The 17,072-nt window shown below is 37.5% G+C and overlaps 1 protein-coding gene across 4 annotated transcripts in view; it reads left to right on the top strand.

Annotated features, from left to right (window-relative positions):
• Nucleotides 1-17,072, top strand: part of MYO5A (myosin VA) — a 186,681-nt gene that overhangs the window by 82,693 nt on the left and 86,916 nt on the right. For all 4 annotated transcript variants that reach the window (XM_027123050.1, XM_027123049.1, XM_027123048.1 and 1 more), the window contains exons 7-11: nt 499-580; nt 1,224-1,331; nt 3,505-3,611; nt 14,952-15,217; nt 15,847-15,928. In XM_027123050.1, the coding sequence (XP_026978851.1) occupies nt 499-580; nt 1,224-1,331; nt 3,505-3,611; nt 14,952-15,217; nt 15,847-15,928 (645 nt within the window). The remainder of the gene's footprint in view (nt 1-498; nt 581-1,223; nt 1,332-3,504; nt 3,612-14,951; nt 15,218-15,846; nt 15,929-17,072) is intronic.

The raw sequence follows: 17,072 nt of genomic DNA, 5'->3' as shown, positions 1-17,072 counted from the left end.
TTTTTAAATTTATTTTTAAATATATAAACTGAAATGATATGGATGATGTAGTGCATTTGTGGATTTCTTACAAACAGCTACAGTAGATATGGCAAAAATGGGATTTTTTTTTTTTTCTAGTCAAAAGTCTTAGGAAGACCATGAATCTAAGAAAATACTGTGAGAAAATATTGAGTGTTGCAGGGAAAAAAATAAAAAGGTTTTAGCTTCCCCCAGAGGCACTGATCTCTTATGACAGTGCCATAGAGCAAGCTGTTCACTAGTTCAAAAAGCATTACTATCAGGTATATTATTTTGAATGTGACCAACAGATACACACTCACACAGATGCACATAGCTAATAAATCACAAGGTTTAATAATCATAGATATGTATTAGGAAATTTGGGAGAGGACAGTTTATTTCATCAAATGAAATAATTAAATTTTTATTTTTATGATTGAATTTTCTGGGTTTTAGATTAAAATGCTGTAATTGAAAACTCTTCTTTTTTCAAAGGCAGAAGAGGAGAGAAACTATCATATCTTCTATCAGCTTTGTGCCTCAGCAAAGTTACCTGAATTTAAAATGCTGCGATTAGGTATGAATATGGCACTAGATTTATTGTGCTGGTATTGTCTTATGTTAATTTCTGAGTTCACAAATTTACTTCTTAAAAAGGAGATTATCTCATACTGAAATATTTGTGGATGAAATGATAAGAGGCCTACAGTTGGCTTCAAGATAACTCATGGGATGAGGAAGTGGTGAGTGGCTGTATAAATGGAACAAGATTGGCCTTGAGTTGATACTTGTTTAAGATGAGTGATGAGTACACAAGGGCTCATTATACTAGTTTCTGTACTTTTGTATATATTTGAAATTTGCCTTGATTAAAAGGAAAAAAAATGTAAAGGAGTTTACGTGGTGGAAATCTATGAGGTTCCATAGGTGGAACTCTATGAGGAAGGGAGTAAAGTGTTTGAAGAAATTATCCTAGCCTGTAGATTGGAATAAAACCTTTAGGAAAGGACTATTCATTTCACAAATTCTACAAACATTTCACTCCATTATTTAATTTTGAGTCTTGTATTAAAATATAACTAAAAACACAGGAAGTCAAATTTCAGACTCTATACACTTAATTGTGCTGTCACTGCCTCTAATTCAGAGTGGACATAAGGGTAGAAGTCAAGGCCTTTTCATAGACTGCACATCTTTCAAAAAATTTTCCTTAATTGCAGGAGACGCAAATAACTTTCATTACACGAAGCAAGGTGGCAGTCCTGTGATTGAAGGAGTAGATGATGCCAAGGAGATGGCACAAACCAGGCAGGCCTGCACTTTGCTAGGTATGTAATCTTATTCTTGAATTTTTAGAAGCAATAGTTTTTTGACTCGAGCAACCTTTGATTGGAATATTGGCTTAGCTTCATATTAAGTAGTGAGAATTGTTCAGAGATTTAACATTCATTTTTGGTGTTTTGTTTTTAATTTATTTTTAGATTCTTTATAAAACACAGTTGGACAGCAAATGAGTAAAGTGTTTCTCTTGGAGGTGATGGGGACTGTACTGAAATTAGGTTATGGTGATGGTTGCACAACTCTGTAAATTTACTAAAAACCATTGAATTGCATATTTAAAATGGATAAATTTTATGGTATGCAAATTATTCCTCAGTAAAGCTATTTAAAACATACATTCGGGGGCTTCCCTGGTGGCGCAGTGCTTAAGAATCCACCTGTCAATGCTGGGGACACAGGTTTGAGCCTTGGGCTGGAAAGATCCCACATGCCACGGAACAACTAAGCCCATGCGCCACAACTACTGAGCCCGCGTGCTGCAACTACTGAAGCCCACACACCTAGAGCCCGTGCTCTGCAACAAGAGAAGCCACCATAATGAGAAGCCTGCACACCGCAATGAAGAGTAGCCCCCGCTCGCCACAACTAGAGAAAGCCCATGCGCAGCAACAAAGACCCAGTGCAGCCAAAAATAAAATAAATAAAATAAATAAGTTTATTTAAAAAACATACATTGAGGGCATCAGGGGATGTGGGACTGTTTACTGAAATTTTTACAAAATCTGAAAGCTAGAGCCAAATGAAGTGGGTTTCTATACAGAAACTCATGTTTTATAGGATTTTTTTGTGTTTGTTTTTTCGATTTCGGTGTCTTTTGTGGCCTGGAAATGTGGTTGAGCTGGCTTGGTGACAAAATACTGTATTACATGTAGTTTATTCTGTTTTTGAAATAGCTCATGTCGCTGTCTTGTTTCTGGATTAAAAAAAATATTGGATCTACATATAAATAAATTGACCTTTAGAAATGTACTTATATAACTTTTAGTGTTGAATTATTTATTTAAAAGCTTCAGAATATGAATAATTCTAAAGTCATATATTGGTACTTTGAGGAGTAACCTGAGGTGAGTTAATTTAATTTAAAAGCATTGCTAATCAGAGTATGGTCCAGGACCACTATGGAGCTTGCAGAAATTTAGAATCTCAGACCCTGTCTCAGACCTACTAAACCAGACTCTGCATTTTAACCAGATCCATTGGTGATTCATATGCGTATTATAGTTTGAGAAACACTGCTTTACTTCCGGGGCTAACTCTGTTTGTAAATAGAAAATTGCAAATTTGAAAAAGCCATAATTCAGGAGATGGCAGAAACATTCCTTGTAAGATGAACTGTCAGTTACTCTGTATATAGTTACATATTTGGAAATCATTTTACTATTTTTACTCGAATATAATTTATATGTAATATTCTGGAAAAATCTTACCTTACTGAAAAATGAAGCCCGAGCTGGTAAAATACCAAGGGCTGTCCGGCTTTCTCATCCTGCCTGATCCTTCAGGTCCTGCTCTAATGCTGCGTTTAGATACTCGCTCATCAGGCTGGGGTGCAACACCAGCCTGAGCACTTCTAATCTTGGGGTCTCCTTGACTTATAGTTGGTCTGTAGTTAGAAGAAGTAATTAAATAATCTGACTTAAAACAGCCTTATTGGGCTACAACTTGCATTTGGAGTAAAGATAAATAGAAAAGGTAATAATGTTTATGAGATACTTAAATTCAGTGTGTGACAATGATGGTGATAGTTTATTTAGCACCTACCATGTGTCACATAGTGTGTTAAGTTTACTATGTGCATTTTCTTATTTAATGTTTACACACTCCCTTTGAGATAGTCTCTATTGTCCCTGTATCTCAAATGAGAAAACAGAAGGATAGAAGGGTGAAGTTACCTGCCAATGTGAGATGGCAGGTCAGGAGCAGAGCCAGGCCTCAAGCTGAGGTCTGTCTCATTCCACAGCCCATGCTCTCAACCATAATGCTAAAGCGCATTATGTGTTAATGTCAACAAAGATGAAAGTGTTGTTAACTATGACACATTATAATGTGTACAACATCTGGCATTATTCAAGGGTTAAAGATGGGCTTAAAATTGTGTGCTATAATTGTTTAGTTCCTGTTCTGAAATTGATCACTTGTTCATTTACTCTGCTGTTTCAGGAATTAGTGAATCTTATCAGATGGGAATTTTCCGAATACTTGCTGGCATCCTTCACTTAGGCAATGTTGGATTTATGTCTCGAGATTCAGACAGCTGCACAATCCCTGTAAGTTCAGAGCAAGCTTCCTGTGATGACAGTTGATTTATAGTTTAGTTTTGTTGATTCTTTATGGAAACAATGTGTTTGAAGTCTCTCTATTAACTAACATTAGTAACTATCAGAGAGGTAATTATTAGACAGATACACTGTGCAGAGTAGAATCTTGAATTGTAAACAAAGAAAAGTGGATTCAGATCCCTGGTGCGCAGTGATTGGGGTGGGGGGCGCGGAGGGAGGGGAGGAGAGAACTTGGATATATGTCTGAGCCATATAAACAGCAGTGGGAAATATTAGATGTAAAAGTTGGATTGGTGAGACTAGAGAGAAGGGCTCATTTGGCCCATGGCTCACATAGCAGAATTGGTAAGTTCATTTGTCTCCTCAGCTGTGGAAATGTAATATGGTTTAAAAGTTACTGAAGAAACTGTTAAAAGTGGTTACTCCTGGGAAGAAGAATTAGATGGCTGGGGAGATAGGGCGTCTTCACTATGATTTATATATTCTTCCGCACATAGTGATAACTACACACTGAGAATTAAAATTCAGTTCATTTGTTTAAACTGTAACAAAACCTGACAGTCTCAGATTGTTCTCATTGGGCATTTGTGATTTGTGGTATTTTCTGATCACCACCATCAAAGATCACACACATACAGACACTCACACTTACACACACGTACATATACAGTATATATTTATTAGGTATTTTTAACTTTATTAAAATGGAGGCAGTTTTAATATAATTCTTTTTCCATCCTGCTTCCTCAAGGAGTATAATAGGAAACAATTTTGAGATTTATGTTTCACTTTTAGGACACCCAAGTTGATATTTGCAAATCTACATGTAGATTAATTCATGTGACTTAAATTTGCGTAAATTAGACTTTAGTTTTGAAATACGGGTTTCAGTGTCTCTGCCTGGGTTCAATCCGAACTTTACTATTTACTCTCTAGGTTTTGGGATGCTTAGCTTTTCTGAACCTCAGTTTGCTCATCTGTAAAATGAAAGAGACTTTCTTTTCTAGCAGTTTTGGACTGGTTGCTCTGATTGAGCTTCATGCTGGATAAATTATATTTTAAAATATTTTTAATAAATACATAAGAACTTCTCAGAGGCCATAAACTGAGTGAAAACAGGAACTCGGGGAATGAAGCAGAACTCTGAAACTAAGACTCACTTGGAGGGCGTTTGCTGAACCCAGTGACGTTGAGCTTCGGTTTTCATAACCAAATGGGGTGCAGAAGACAAAAAAAACAAAGCCTAGGACTCGTATAAACAGGGGAACAGGAAGGAAAACTTCTGGCTAAAGCTGAGACCCTAAATGAGGAATTTGCTCACCACACTCTCCGAGAGTACAAAGAAAAAGCAAGTCTCAAAGCTAAGTGGAGGGGGAAAACATAGTTCCCTAAAAATTTATAACAATAAACTGACCCTCGCACATACTTCCCAGTCTGATTTCATAGTTCCTGGATGGTCCTCAAAAGCCACATACACAAAACTTAGTTTAAATTGGGCCTGGATTGGTAGTGCCCTGGATGCCTGACAGAAGCAAATACAAATCCACCTTCAATCCAGGACTCAACAGAGTCCCAGAAGAAAAGTTACAAGAAATATTGGCTCACAGTCAAAAATCTCAAATCCCATGATAAAACAAAATAGAGCTAGGTGAAACAACAGAGAGCAGCGTCAAACCTACTAATAATGCTGAAAGAAATTAACAGCATATTTGACACAACTGAGTAGGGAAGTGATGAGCTGGAAGACAGAAGTGAAGAAATGGTGCAAAATGCAACATGGGCCCCAAGCTGGAACCCTTAACAATAGTTAAAAGAGATGAAGGATGGAGTAATAAAATCTAATTTTAATATAATGAGAATTCCTAAGGGAGAGAAAGAAGAGAATGAGGCAGACATAATGTTTGAAGAGGTAGTTACTAACAAATTTCAGAACTTGTGAAAATGACACTACACCACAGATTTGGAAAGGCCAAAAAATCCCAGTTAGGATAAATAAAAAGAAATCCACACCTAGGCACACCGTAATGCTACCACAGGCGAAGAGAAAAATCTTAAAACAGGAGAGAAATAAGACATACTGCTCTTGAAGTAGCAATTAAACTGATAGCTCACTTCCCAACTGTAGTAATAGGAGCCAGAAAACAGGGGACTATCATCAGTGTTCTAGAGTAAATAACTACTAACTTAGAACTGTATATCCAGTAAAGATACCTTTCTACAATGAGGAAAAAAACAGAGGTGTTTTCAGACAAATAGAAACTTGTGAGAATTTGTCACCAATAGGCCCTCACTAAAGGAAATATTAAAAGACATAGTTTAGGCAGAAGGAAGGGGATCCAGATACAAGATCTAAAATTCCAGAAGAAATGGTGAATCAGTAAACTAGTAAAGGGCTTCCCTGGTGGCGCAGTGGTTGGGAATCTGCCTGCCAATGCAGGGGACACAGGTTTGAGCCCTGGTCCGGGAAGATCCCACATGCCACGGAGCAGCTAGGCCCATGAGCCACAACCACTGAAGCCCGTGCACCTAGAGCCCATGCTTTGCAACAGGAGAGGCCACCACAATGAGAGGCCCACGCACTGTGGCAGGGAGTGGCCTCGGCTCGCCACAACTGGAAAGGGCCCACACATAGCAGCGAAGACCCAATGCAGCCATAAATAAATAAAATGTTTTTAAAAATAAATAAACTAGTAAAGTATGGGCAAATGTAGATAAAATTTGATTAATTAAAAGAATAATAATAATGACTAGTGTATTGGGCCACAAAATACTTATTCATTACAGAGGGAAAGGTAGTGGAGAAACCTGGCAGATACTCCCTTAACCAAGCAACCAGTCAGCATCACATGAGTTCTGATGCAGCACCCTGAGGAGGGTGCCACATCACTTCTCTAGCATTCCGGCCAAAAAGGCATGGCCCAAATCCGAGGCAACATAATACAGACCCAAACTGAGAGACATACTATTCTTCTAAAATGTCAAGTTCTCAAAAGACAAAGAAAAAGAGTGAAGAGCTATTCAAATTAAAGGTGATTAATGAAACAAGATGACTAAATTCAATGTATAAACCTAGATTGGATCCTGGACCACAGAAATGTGGCCCCCCCCCAAGCCCGCCCTCACAGGACATTATTAGGTCAATCAGCAAAATTTGAATTAGATCTGCAGGCTAGGTAATAGCGTTGTATCATTGCTAATTTCCTGATTTTACTCACTATACTATAGTTTTATAAGATAATGTCTTTGGATTTTAGGAAATGAACAGTGAAATATTTAGAACCAAAAGGGCATCATGTTTGTAACATGCTCTCAAAAGGTTCTGAAAAAATAACATGTATGTATATGTACGTGAAAGAGTGAGAAAGAGAATGATGCAAGCAAACTCGGTAAAATATTAATATTTAGGGAATCTGGGTGAAGGGAATTCTTAGTACTCTTCTTGCAACTTTTCTGTTAGTCTGAAATTAGTTCAAAATAAAAAGTTTAAAAAAAATAAAGTGAATCACCAGCCCCTCCTTCCCCCCAAAAAGATGGAACTAAAGTATTGGATAACAAAGCTTATAGATTAGGATGGAGTGTTTGGAGTTTGTGTTAGTTAAGTACACTAAGTTAACTAATGTAACTTAATGCTTCTATCATAAAAATAGAAACAGAAGGTAAACCTTTCGAACTAGTAGAGAGAAAAATTAACTGAAAAAAATAATCCAAACATAGCAAGAGAGGTAGAGAAAAGTTTAGAAAAGGTGGGACAAGTAAAGGCACAAAAGAAGGTAGAAATAATTACAAATGAACCAATGTTTCAGCTAATATGGATTGTCAGACTGGTTTTAGAATTCAGGTATGTACTTTTGAAAGACGCATTCCTAAAACATAAAGGTACAGATAGTTCGAAAGTAAAAGGTTTAGAAAACACACACCATAATAGCTAGAAAAAAACTGGCAGACCTGTATTGATACTGGACAAAAAAGACTTTGAGGCCAAAAGCAATACTGGAGGTAGAGTCACTATGTATTTTTATTTTGAATTTTATTTATTTATTTATACAGCAGGTTCTTATTAGTCATCCATTTTATACATATCAGTGTATACATGTCAATCCCAATCTCCCAATTCATCACACACACACACACACACACACACACACACACACACACACACACACACACACACCCCTGCCACTTTGCCCCCTTGGTGTCCATACATTTGTTCTCTGCATCTGTGTCTCAATTTCTGCCTTGCATACTGGTTCATCTGTACCATTTATCTAGGTTCCACATATATGCGTTAATATATGACATTTGTTTTTCTCTTTCTGACTTACTTCACTCTGTATGACAGTCTCTAGATCCATCCACGTCTCTACAAATGACCCAATTTCGTTCTTTTTTATGGCTGAGTAATATTCCATTGTATATATGTACCACATCTTCTTCATCCATTCATCTGTCGATGGGCATTTAGGTTGCTTCCATGTCCTGGCTATTGTAAATAGTGCTGCAATGAACATTGGGGTACATGTGTCTTTTTGAATTATGGTTTTCTCAGGGTGTATGCCCAGTAGTGGGATTGCTGGGTCATTCTATTTTTAGTTTTTTAAGGAACCTCCATACTGTTCTCCATTGTAGCTGTATCAATTTACATTCCCACCAACAGTACAAGAGGGTTCCCTTTTCTCAACACCCTCTCCAGCATTTGTTTTTTGTAGATTTTCTGATGATGCCCATTCTAACTGGTGTGAGGTGATACCTCATTGTAGATTTGATTTGCATTTCTCTAATAATTAGTGATGTTGAGCAGCTTTTCATGTGCTTCTTGGCCATCTGTTTGTCTTCTTTGGAGAAATGTCTATTTAGGTCTTCTGCCCACTTTTGGATTGGGTTGTTTATTTTTTTAATATTGAGCTGTGTGAGCTCTTTATATATTTTGGAGATTAATCCTTTCTCCGTTGATTTGTTTGCAAATATTTTCTTCCATTCTGAGGGTTGTCTTTTGGTCTTGTTTGTAGTTTCCTTTGCTGTGCAAAAACTTTTAAGTTTCATTAGGTCCCATTTGTTTATTTTTGTTTTTATTTCCATTACTCTAGGAGGTGGACCAAAAAAGATCTTGCTGTGATTTATGTCAAAGAGTGTTCTTCCTATGTTTTCCTCTAAGAGTTTATAGCGTCAGGTCTTACATTTAGGTCTCTAATCCATTTTGAGTTTATTTTTGTGTATGGGGTCAGGGAGTGTTCTCATTTCATTCTTTTACATGTAGCTGTCCAGTTCTCCCAGCACCACTTATTGAAGAGGCTGTCTTTTCTCCATTGTATATCCTTGCCTCCTTTGTCATAGATTAGTTGACCATAGATGCGTGGGTTTATCTCTGGGCTTTCTATCCTGTTCCATTGATCTATATTTCTGTTTCTGTTTTTGTGCCAGTACTATATTATCTTGATTACTGTAGCTTTGTAGTATAGTCTGAAGTCTGGGAGCCTTATTCCTCCAGCTCTGTTTTTTTCCCTCAAGACTGCTTTGGCTATTCGGGGTCTTTTGTGTCTCCATACAAATTTTAACATTTTTTGTTCTAGTTCTGTAAAAAATGCCATTGGTAATTTGATGGGGATTACACTGAATCTGTAGATCGCTTTGGGTAGTATAGCCATTTTCACAGTGTTGATTCTTCCAATCCAAGAACACGGTATATCTCTCCATCTGTTGGTATCATCTTTAATTTCTTTCATCAGTGTCGTATAATTTTCTGCATACAGGTCTTTTGCCTCCCTGGGTAGGTTTATTCCTAGGTATTCTATTCTTTTTGTTAAAAATGGGAGTGTTTCCTTAATTTCTCTTTCAGATTTTTCATCATTAGTATATAGGAATGCAAGAGATTTCTGTGCATTAATTTTGTATCCTGCAACTTTACCAAATTCATTGATTAGCTATAGTAGTTTTCTGGTGGCATCTTTTTCTCTACCTATAGTATCATGTCATCTGCAATCAGTGACAGTGTTACTTCTTCTTTTCCAATTTGTATTCCTTTTATTTATTTCTCTTCTCTGATTGCTGTGGCTAGGACTTCCAAAGCTATGTTGAATAATAGTGGTGAGAGTGGACATCCTTGTCTTGTTCCTGATCTGAGAGGAAATGGTTTCAGTTTTTCACCATAGAGAATGATGTTTGCTGTGTGTTTGTTCTATATGGCCTTTATTATGTTGAGGTAGGTTCCCCCTATACCTACTTTCTGGAGAGTTTTTATCATAAATGGGTGTTGAATTTTGTCAAAAGCTTTTTCTGCATCTGTTGAGATGATCATGTTTTTAGTTTTCAATTTGTTAATATGGTGTATCACATTGATTGATTTCTGTACATTGAAGAGTCCTTGAATCCCTGGGATAAATCCCACTTGATCATGGTGTATGATCCTTTTAATGTGTTGTTGGGTTCTGTTTGCTAGTATTTTGTTGAGGATTTTTGCATCTATATTCATCAGTGATATTGGTCTGTAATTTCCTTTTTTTTTTATAGTATCTTTGTCTGCTTTTGGTATCAGGGTGATGGTGGTCTCATAGAATGAGTTTGGGAGTGTTCCTTCCTCTGCAATTTTTTGGAAGAGTTTGAAAAGGATGAGTTTTAGCTCTTCTCTAAATGTTTGATAGAATACACCTGTGAAGCCATCTGGTCCTGGACTTTGTTGGAAGATTTTTAATCACAGTTTCCATTTCATTACTTGTGATTGGTCTGTTCATATTTTCTATTTCTTCCTGGTTCAGTCTTGGAAGGTTATAACTCTGTCAGAATTTGTCTGTTTATTCTAGGTTGTCCATTTTATTGGCATAGAGTTGCTTGTAGTAGTCTCTTAGGATGCTTTGTATCTCTGTGGTGTCTGTTGTAACTTCTCCTTTTTCATTTCTAATTTTAATGATTTGAGTCCTCTCCCTCTTTTTCTTGATGAGTCTGGCTAATGGTTTATCGATTTGGTTTATCTTCTCAAAGAACCAGTTTTTAGTTTTATTGATCTTTGCTATTTTCTTTGTTTCTATTTCATTTATTTCTGCTCTGATATTTATGATTTCTTTCCTTCTAATAACTTTGGGTTTTGTTTGTTCTTCTTTCTCTAGTTCCTTTAGGTGTAAGGTTAGATTGTTTATTTGAGATGTTTGTTGTTTCTTGAGGTAGGATTGTATTGCTATAAACTCCCCTCTTAGAACTGCTTTTGCTGCATTCCATAGGTTTTGGATCGTCATGTTTTCATTGTCATTTGTCTCTAGGTAGTTTTTGATTTCCTCTTTGATTTCTTCAGTGATCTCTTAGTTATTTAGTAAAGTATTGTTTAGCCTCCACGTGTTTGTGTTTTTGATGTTTTTTTCCCTGTAATTGATTTCTAATCTCATAGCGTTGTGGCCAGAAAAGATGCTTGATATGATTTCAGTTTTCTTAAATTTACTTAGGCTTGACTTGTGACCCAAGATGTGATCAATCCTGGAGAATATTCTGTGCACACTTGAGAAGAAAGTGTAATCTGCTGGTTTTGGATGGAATGTCCTATAAATATCAATTAAATCTATCTGGTCTATTGTGTCATTTAAAGCTTCTGTTTCCTTATTAATTTTTGGTCGGGATGATCTGTCCATTGGTGTAAGTGAGGTGTTAAAGTCCCCCACTGTTATTGTGTTACTGTCAATTTCCTCTTTTATAGCTGTTAGCAGTTGCCTTATGTATTGAGGTGCTCCTATGTTGGGTGCATATATATTTATAATTGTTATATCTTCTTCTTGGATTGATCCCTTGATCATTATGTAGTGTCCTTCCTTGTCTCTGGTAACATTCTTTATTTTAAAGTCTGTTTTATCTGATATAAGTATTGCTACTCCAGCTTTCTTTTGATTTCCGTTTGCATGGAATATCTTTTTCCATCCCCTAACTTTCAGTCTGTATGTGTCCCTAGGTCTGAAGTGGGTCTCTTGTAGACAGCATATATATGGGTCTTGTTTTTGTATTCATTCAGCAAGCCTCTGTCTTTTGGTTGGAGCATTTAATCCATTCACTTTTAAGGTAATTATCGACATGTATGTTCCTATTACCATTTTCTTAATTGTTTTGGGTTTGTTTTTGTAGGTCCTTTTCTTCTCTTGTGTTTCCCACTTAGAGAAGTTCCTTTAGCATTTGTTGTAGAGGTGGTTTCGTGGTTGCTGAATTCTCTTACCTTTTGTTTGTCTGTAAAGCTTTTGATTTCTCCATCGAATCTGAATGAGATCCTTGCCGGGTAGAGTCATCTTGGTTGTAGTTTCTTCCATTTCATCACTTTAAATATGTCATGCCACTCCCTTCTGGCTTGTAGAGTTTCTGCTGAGTTTCTGAACTCCTTATGGGAGTTCCCTTGTATGTTATTTGTTGTTTTTCCCTTGCTGCTTTCAATAATTTTTCTTTGTCTTTAATTTTTGCCAATTTGGTTACTATGTGTCTAGGCATGTTTCTCCTTGGGTTTATCCTGTATGGGACTGTCTGTGCTTCCTGGACTTGGGTGGCTATTTCCTTTCCCATGTTAGGGAAGTTTTCGACTATAATCTCTTCAAATATTTTCTCGGGTTCTTGCTCTCTCTCTTCCCCTTTTGGGACCCCTATAATGCGAATGTTGTTGCGTTTAATGTTGTCCCAGAGGTCTCTTAGGCTGTCTTTATTTCTTTTCATTCTTTTCTCTTGATTCTGTTCTGCAACAGTGAATTCCACCATTCTGTCTTCCAGGTCACTTATCTGTTCTTCTGCCTCAGTTATTCTGCTATTGATTCCTTCTAATGTAGTTTTCAATTCAGTTATTGTATTGTTCATCTCTGTTTATTTGTTCTTTAATTCTTCTAGGTCTTTGTTAACCACTTCTTGCATCTTCTCGATCTTTGCCTCCATTCTTTTTCCGAGGTCCTGGATCATCTTCACTATCATTATTTTTTTATATATTTTATAACATCTTTGTTAGAGTATAATTGCTTTACAATGGTGTGTCAGTTTCTGCTTTATAACAAAGCGAATCAGTTATACATATACATATGTCCCCATATCTCTTCCCTCTTGCATCTCCCTCCCTCCCACCCTCGCTATCCCACCCCTCTAGGTGGTCACAGAGCACCGAGATGATCTCCCTGTGCTATGCGGCTGCTTCCCACTAGCTATCTACCTTACGTTTGGTAGTGTATATATGTCCATGCCACTCTCTCACTTTGTCACAGCTTACCCTTCCCCCTCCCTGTATCCTGAAGTCCATTCTCTAGTAGCTCTGCATCTTTATTCCCGTCTTGCCCCTAGGTTCTTCTGACCATTTTCTTTTTTTTTTTTTTTTTAGATTCCATGTGTATGTGTTGGCATGCGGTATTTGTTTTTCTCTTTCTGACTGACTTCACTCTGTATGAGAGTCTCTAGGTCCATCCACCTCACTACAAATAACTCAGTTTCGTTCCTTTTTATGGCTGAGTAATATTCCATTTTGTATATATGCCACATCCCCACATAGCCCAGGGAGATCAGCTCGGTGCTTTGTGACCACCTAGGGGGGTGGAATAGGGAGAGTGGGAGGGAGGGAGACGCAAGAGGGAAGAGATTTGGGCACATATGTATATGTATAATTGATTCACTTTGTTATAAAGCAGAAACTGACACACCATTGTAAAGCAATTATACTCCAATAAAAATGTTAAAAAAAAAAAGACAAATCCATCATAGTGGGATATTACTGACCTCTCTAAATTACTGATAGGTAAAGAGGTCCAAAAATTAGTTAAGTTATAGAAAATTTGAACAAAACAGTTAACAACGTTGATCTAATAGAATGTTTAGAGAGTGCTGATCCGCTTCTAAATGGTGTCACACCATTCATGTATATGAATGAATGAAATAAGCTGCTTATTTAAGGGAGTTGATCCATGTTGTTGGTAATGGTGGTGATTTGTATCTGAAGTGATTACTTGGGAGGAGGGGAGATGAAAGAAGGAAGGGACTGCTTCAGTGGGAAGGGTCAGGGGATGAGGCTGTCAGGAGACCCAGGTTCTAATGGCAATTCTGACATAAACTTGTTGTGTGATTTTTTTTAAAAAATATTTATTTATTTATTTGGCTGTGCCGGGTCTTAGTTGTGGCATGCGGGATCTGTACTTGCGGCATGCGAACTCTTAGTTGCCGCATGTGGGGTCTAGTTCCCTGACAAAGGATCAAACCTGAGCCTCCTGCATTGGGAGCGTCGAGCCTTAGCCACTGGACCACCAGGGAAATCCGTGGTTGTGTGATTTTCAACAAACTATTCTCTTGGATCTTATTTCCTCATTTGTAAAGTAGAGATAAGAGTGTTCACCCTACCTGTTCCCCAGGAATGTTATCAGATGCAGTTGAAACGTGTGAGTGAAGATGTTGAAAAATATAATGCACGAACATGGGTTAAATTAAACAAGTATTTATTGAATGCCTACTCATGCAAAGCCTGTGGAAGACAGCTGTAGGCGATACAGGGATCCCTGTAGGTGATACAGGGATCCCTGTAGGTGATACAGGGGATGCTTAGATTAGAGATTCTAGCCTAAGAATTCACACAAATAACCATCAGGTTAACTGTTTATAACCCTTCAGTACCCCCCCCATGGGCCCCCATTGCTCTTAGCGGAAAGACCAGCCATAGTATAGCCTCTGGCTTCATCTCATACATTTTCTCCCTCACTCAGCTTCAATCCCTCACATCTCTGGTTTCCCTCCCACCACACGACTTCTCTACCAGATGTCCCCTCAGCTTGGAAGACCCTTTCACTGAGTTAACACCTTCTCATCCTTCAGATCTCAACTCCATTTCTCAAGGCCCTGTCTCCTGCCTCCCTCAATAGGGCATTCTCCTTTCACATGGCATCTTAGTATAGTGTCCTCCTTTGTAGTAATTTTAATTTTAGGGAGCAATCATTTAGTTAACACCTATTTCCCCTGGTGACTCTAAGTTCTAGGAGGACAGGGTACATGTCTGTTTTTGTTTGCTGGCATATAATAGATGCTCAGTAAACATTTGTAGACAAACTGACTCATTTTCTGACTGACTGACTGACTGATTGACTGAATGTGGCTGAAGAGAGATCCAAACAAGTACTCTCAGGAAACAAAGGAAGAGGTAATTTTAAAATGAGCCCTAGAAGAGATTACAAAATGCTGCCTAGATGCTGGTTTGATGGGTGATTGTGATTATCATTGATCAGCTTCAGGTGATCTTGGTGTTTGTTATAACAAAGAAATTGTGGGGTTTTAATTGTTCCCTCTTTGTTAGTATTTTTTAGTAAATTTTTGCTTAATTGATCTGGTCCTAGGAAATAACCCATTCTCTTTTGGCAGCCCAGGCATGAACCTCTCAGCATCTTCTGTGACCTCATGGCTGTGGACTTTGAGGAGATGTGTCACTGGCTCTGCCATCGGAAGCTGGCTACTGCCGCGGAGACATACATCAAGCCCATCTCCAAGCTGCAGGCCACGAATGCCCGCGATGCACTGGCCAAGCACATCTATGCCAAGCTCTTTAACTGGATTGTAGATCATGTCAATCAGGTTCTCCATTCTGCTGTCAAACAGCACTCTTTTATCGGCGTGCTGGACATTTATGGGTAAGTGTGTTTGGCTTAGTGGTCTGAGCGTTTCTTTCTAGAGACTATCTAGTAACTCTAAGTGGGTATTTGATTATGTTTCCTACTGGTGAAGAGAAGGGAAAATTAGAAGAGAATTTTTAAAAGTCTAATTTCATTTGCTAGTTTGCCTTCTCTGGGTACCTTTCTTTAATGTTAAAACCCTTCCTGTACATTTGCGCTGTACGATGCCTTTTTCATTATCTGGTTCAGTTTTTCAAAAGAGTGTATGAAATTTCTATTCCCCGTTCCTTTCTATGTGTATATAGACACTGTGCATCTGTGACCTGACAAGAGCAATGGCTTTATCGTAATTCTGATCGTTCCCTACTTGAGGATGAATATGCCGTCCAAAGCATATACTGTTAGACACGTCCATAGGCTGCAGCCTTTAAAAAAATCTCTCTGCCACCTGGCTGATGCTTATCTGCCGGGTACATATTTCATGTTACTGAGTTAAAAACCCTTATTTATCTTCACTGATGTGGAAAGAAAGTTTCACAATGTTGAGGAATTTCCTATTTCTTTCTTTCTGATTTGCACATTTTGAATATTTTTTAAAGTTATTTCTTCCTTTTTCTCCTCTTCCCATATTATTTTTGGTTTTACAGATTTGAAACATTTGAGATAAATAGTTTTGAACAGTTCTGCATAAATTATGCAAATGAAAAACTACAGCAGCAATTCAATATGGTAAGAATTTTCTTGCTTGAATAATATTCTACCAAAAATTATTCTCTCGAATTCCTAGTATGTGTTTAAAGTTTGGTTCCAGAAATGAAGTTGTGAATTACAATTATTATCTATGGTTTAAAACAGCTAAACTGCTGAGGAATTTAGGATTAGTAAATGCTGCAACCTTGGAAAGATGTTTATGGTCCAGATTGGATTCAAGGTCATCCTTGGATTGCTGTCTGAGAATAGTGAAAACTTGGTCCAAATAAATTGAGAGAGGGAAGCCGAAAGTGTGTTAAGTAGCAATATAGGGGGTGTAAAACTTTGATCCCAGGGATATCCTTCAGTTGGTCGTTCCTGAGGCTAACTATATGTGGAGTTATGACTGTCTTAACTCTTACTTGCTGTATTAGCAAGAGGTCAGAACAAGAAAGCCAGGACATATTCTCTTTTCTATATATATATATATATATATCAATAAATCAATAGATAATGTTTCAAATGAATAAATAAAAAAATAGCTGGTAAGCACATTCTTTAGAGGTAAATATCAGAAGAAATAGCTGAGGGAGTTAAAAATGGTCACTTCCAGGGAGTGAGACTGGGGTGGGGGAGGGATAGGACAAAGGATTGTTGCTCATCATCATAAAACCTTTAAACTATTTCATTTTCAAAAAATATTGCATGTACTTTGAAAAAAACTTGGACCACCTTTATTTAGCAAATTAAGCTACTTAGTACAGTGAAATAATGTAGAGGTGATCTTAAAATCTTAGGCTTATGACTGTTTCTACAAGAATATGACTGGTGTATTTTGCATCTCTGCATAAGGAACATTAATAAAAACCTATCAGAGACTAAATTGAGCTTTATTTTTTCTCAAGGTTTTCCTGAGTTTCTTAATATTTTAATCAGTGGCACAACCTTCTGTTCTTTCCCAGTATATTTTGGCACAAGGTGACTAGAAGAAAAGGAACCAGTGCCAGCCTTATTAAGGACTGGCTAATTTGTTTATTTCTCAAGGACCTCATATCTCTGCATGTGTGTTTCTGACTCTCTCCTTTCTCTTTCCCTCTTTCTGTCTCTATCCATCTATTTCTCCTCTCTCTCTCTCTCTCTCTCTCTCTCTCACACACACACACACACACACGCACACACACTT

The sequence above is a fragment of the Aethalodelphis obliquidens genome, unplaced genomic scaffold (assembly GCF_003676395.1).
Source record: "Aethalodelphis obliquidens isolate GAN/ISIS:26980383/991018 unplaced genomic scaffold, ASM367639v1 scaffold26, whole genome shotgun sequence".
Lineage (NCBI taxonomy): Eukaryota > Metazoa > Chordata > Mammalia > Artiodactyla > Delphinidae > Aethalodelphis > Aethalodelphis obliquidens.
The sequence above is the reverse complement of the archived record's forward strand: the minus strand, read 5'-3'. Positions and strand labels throughout refer to the sequence as shown.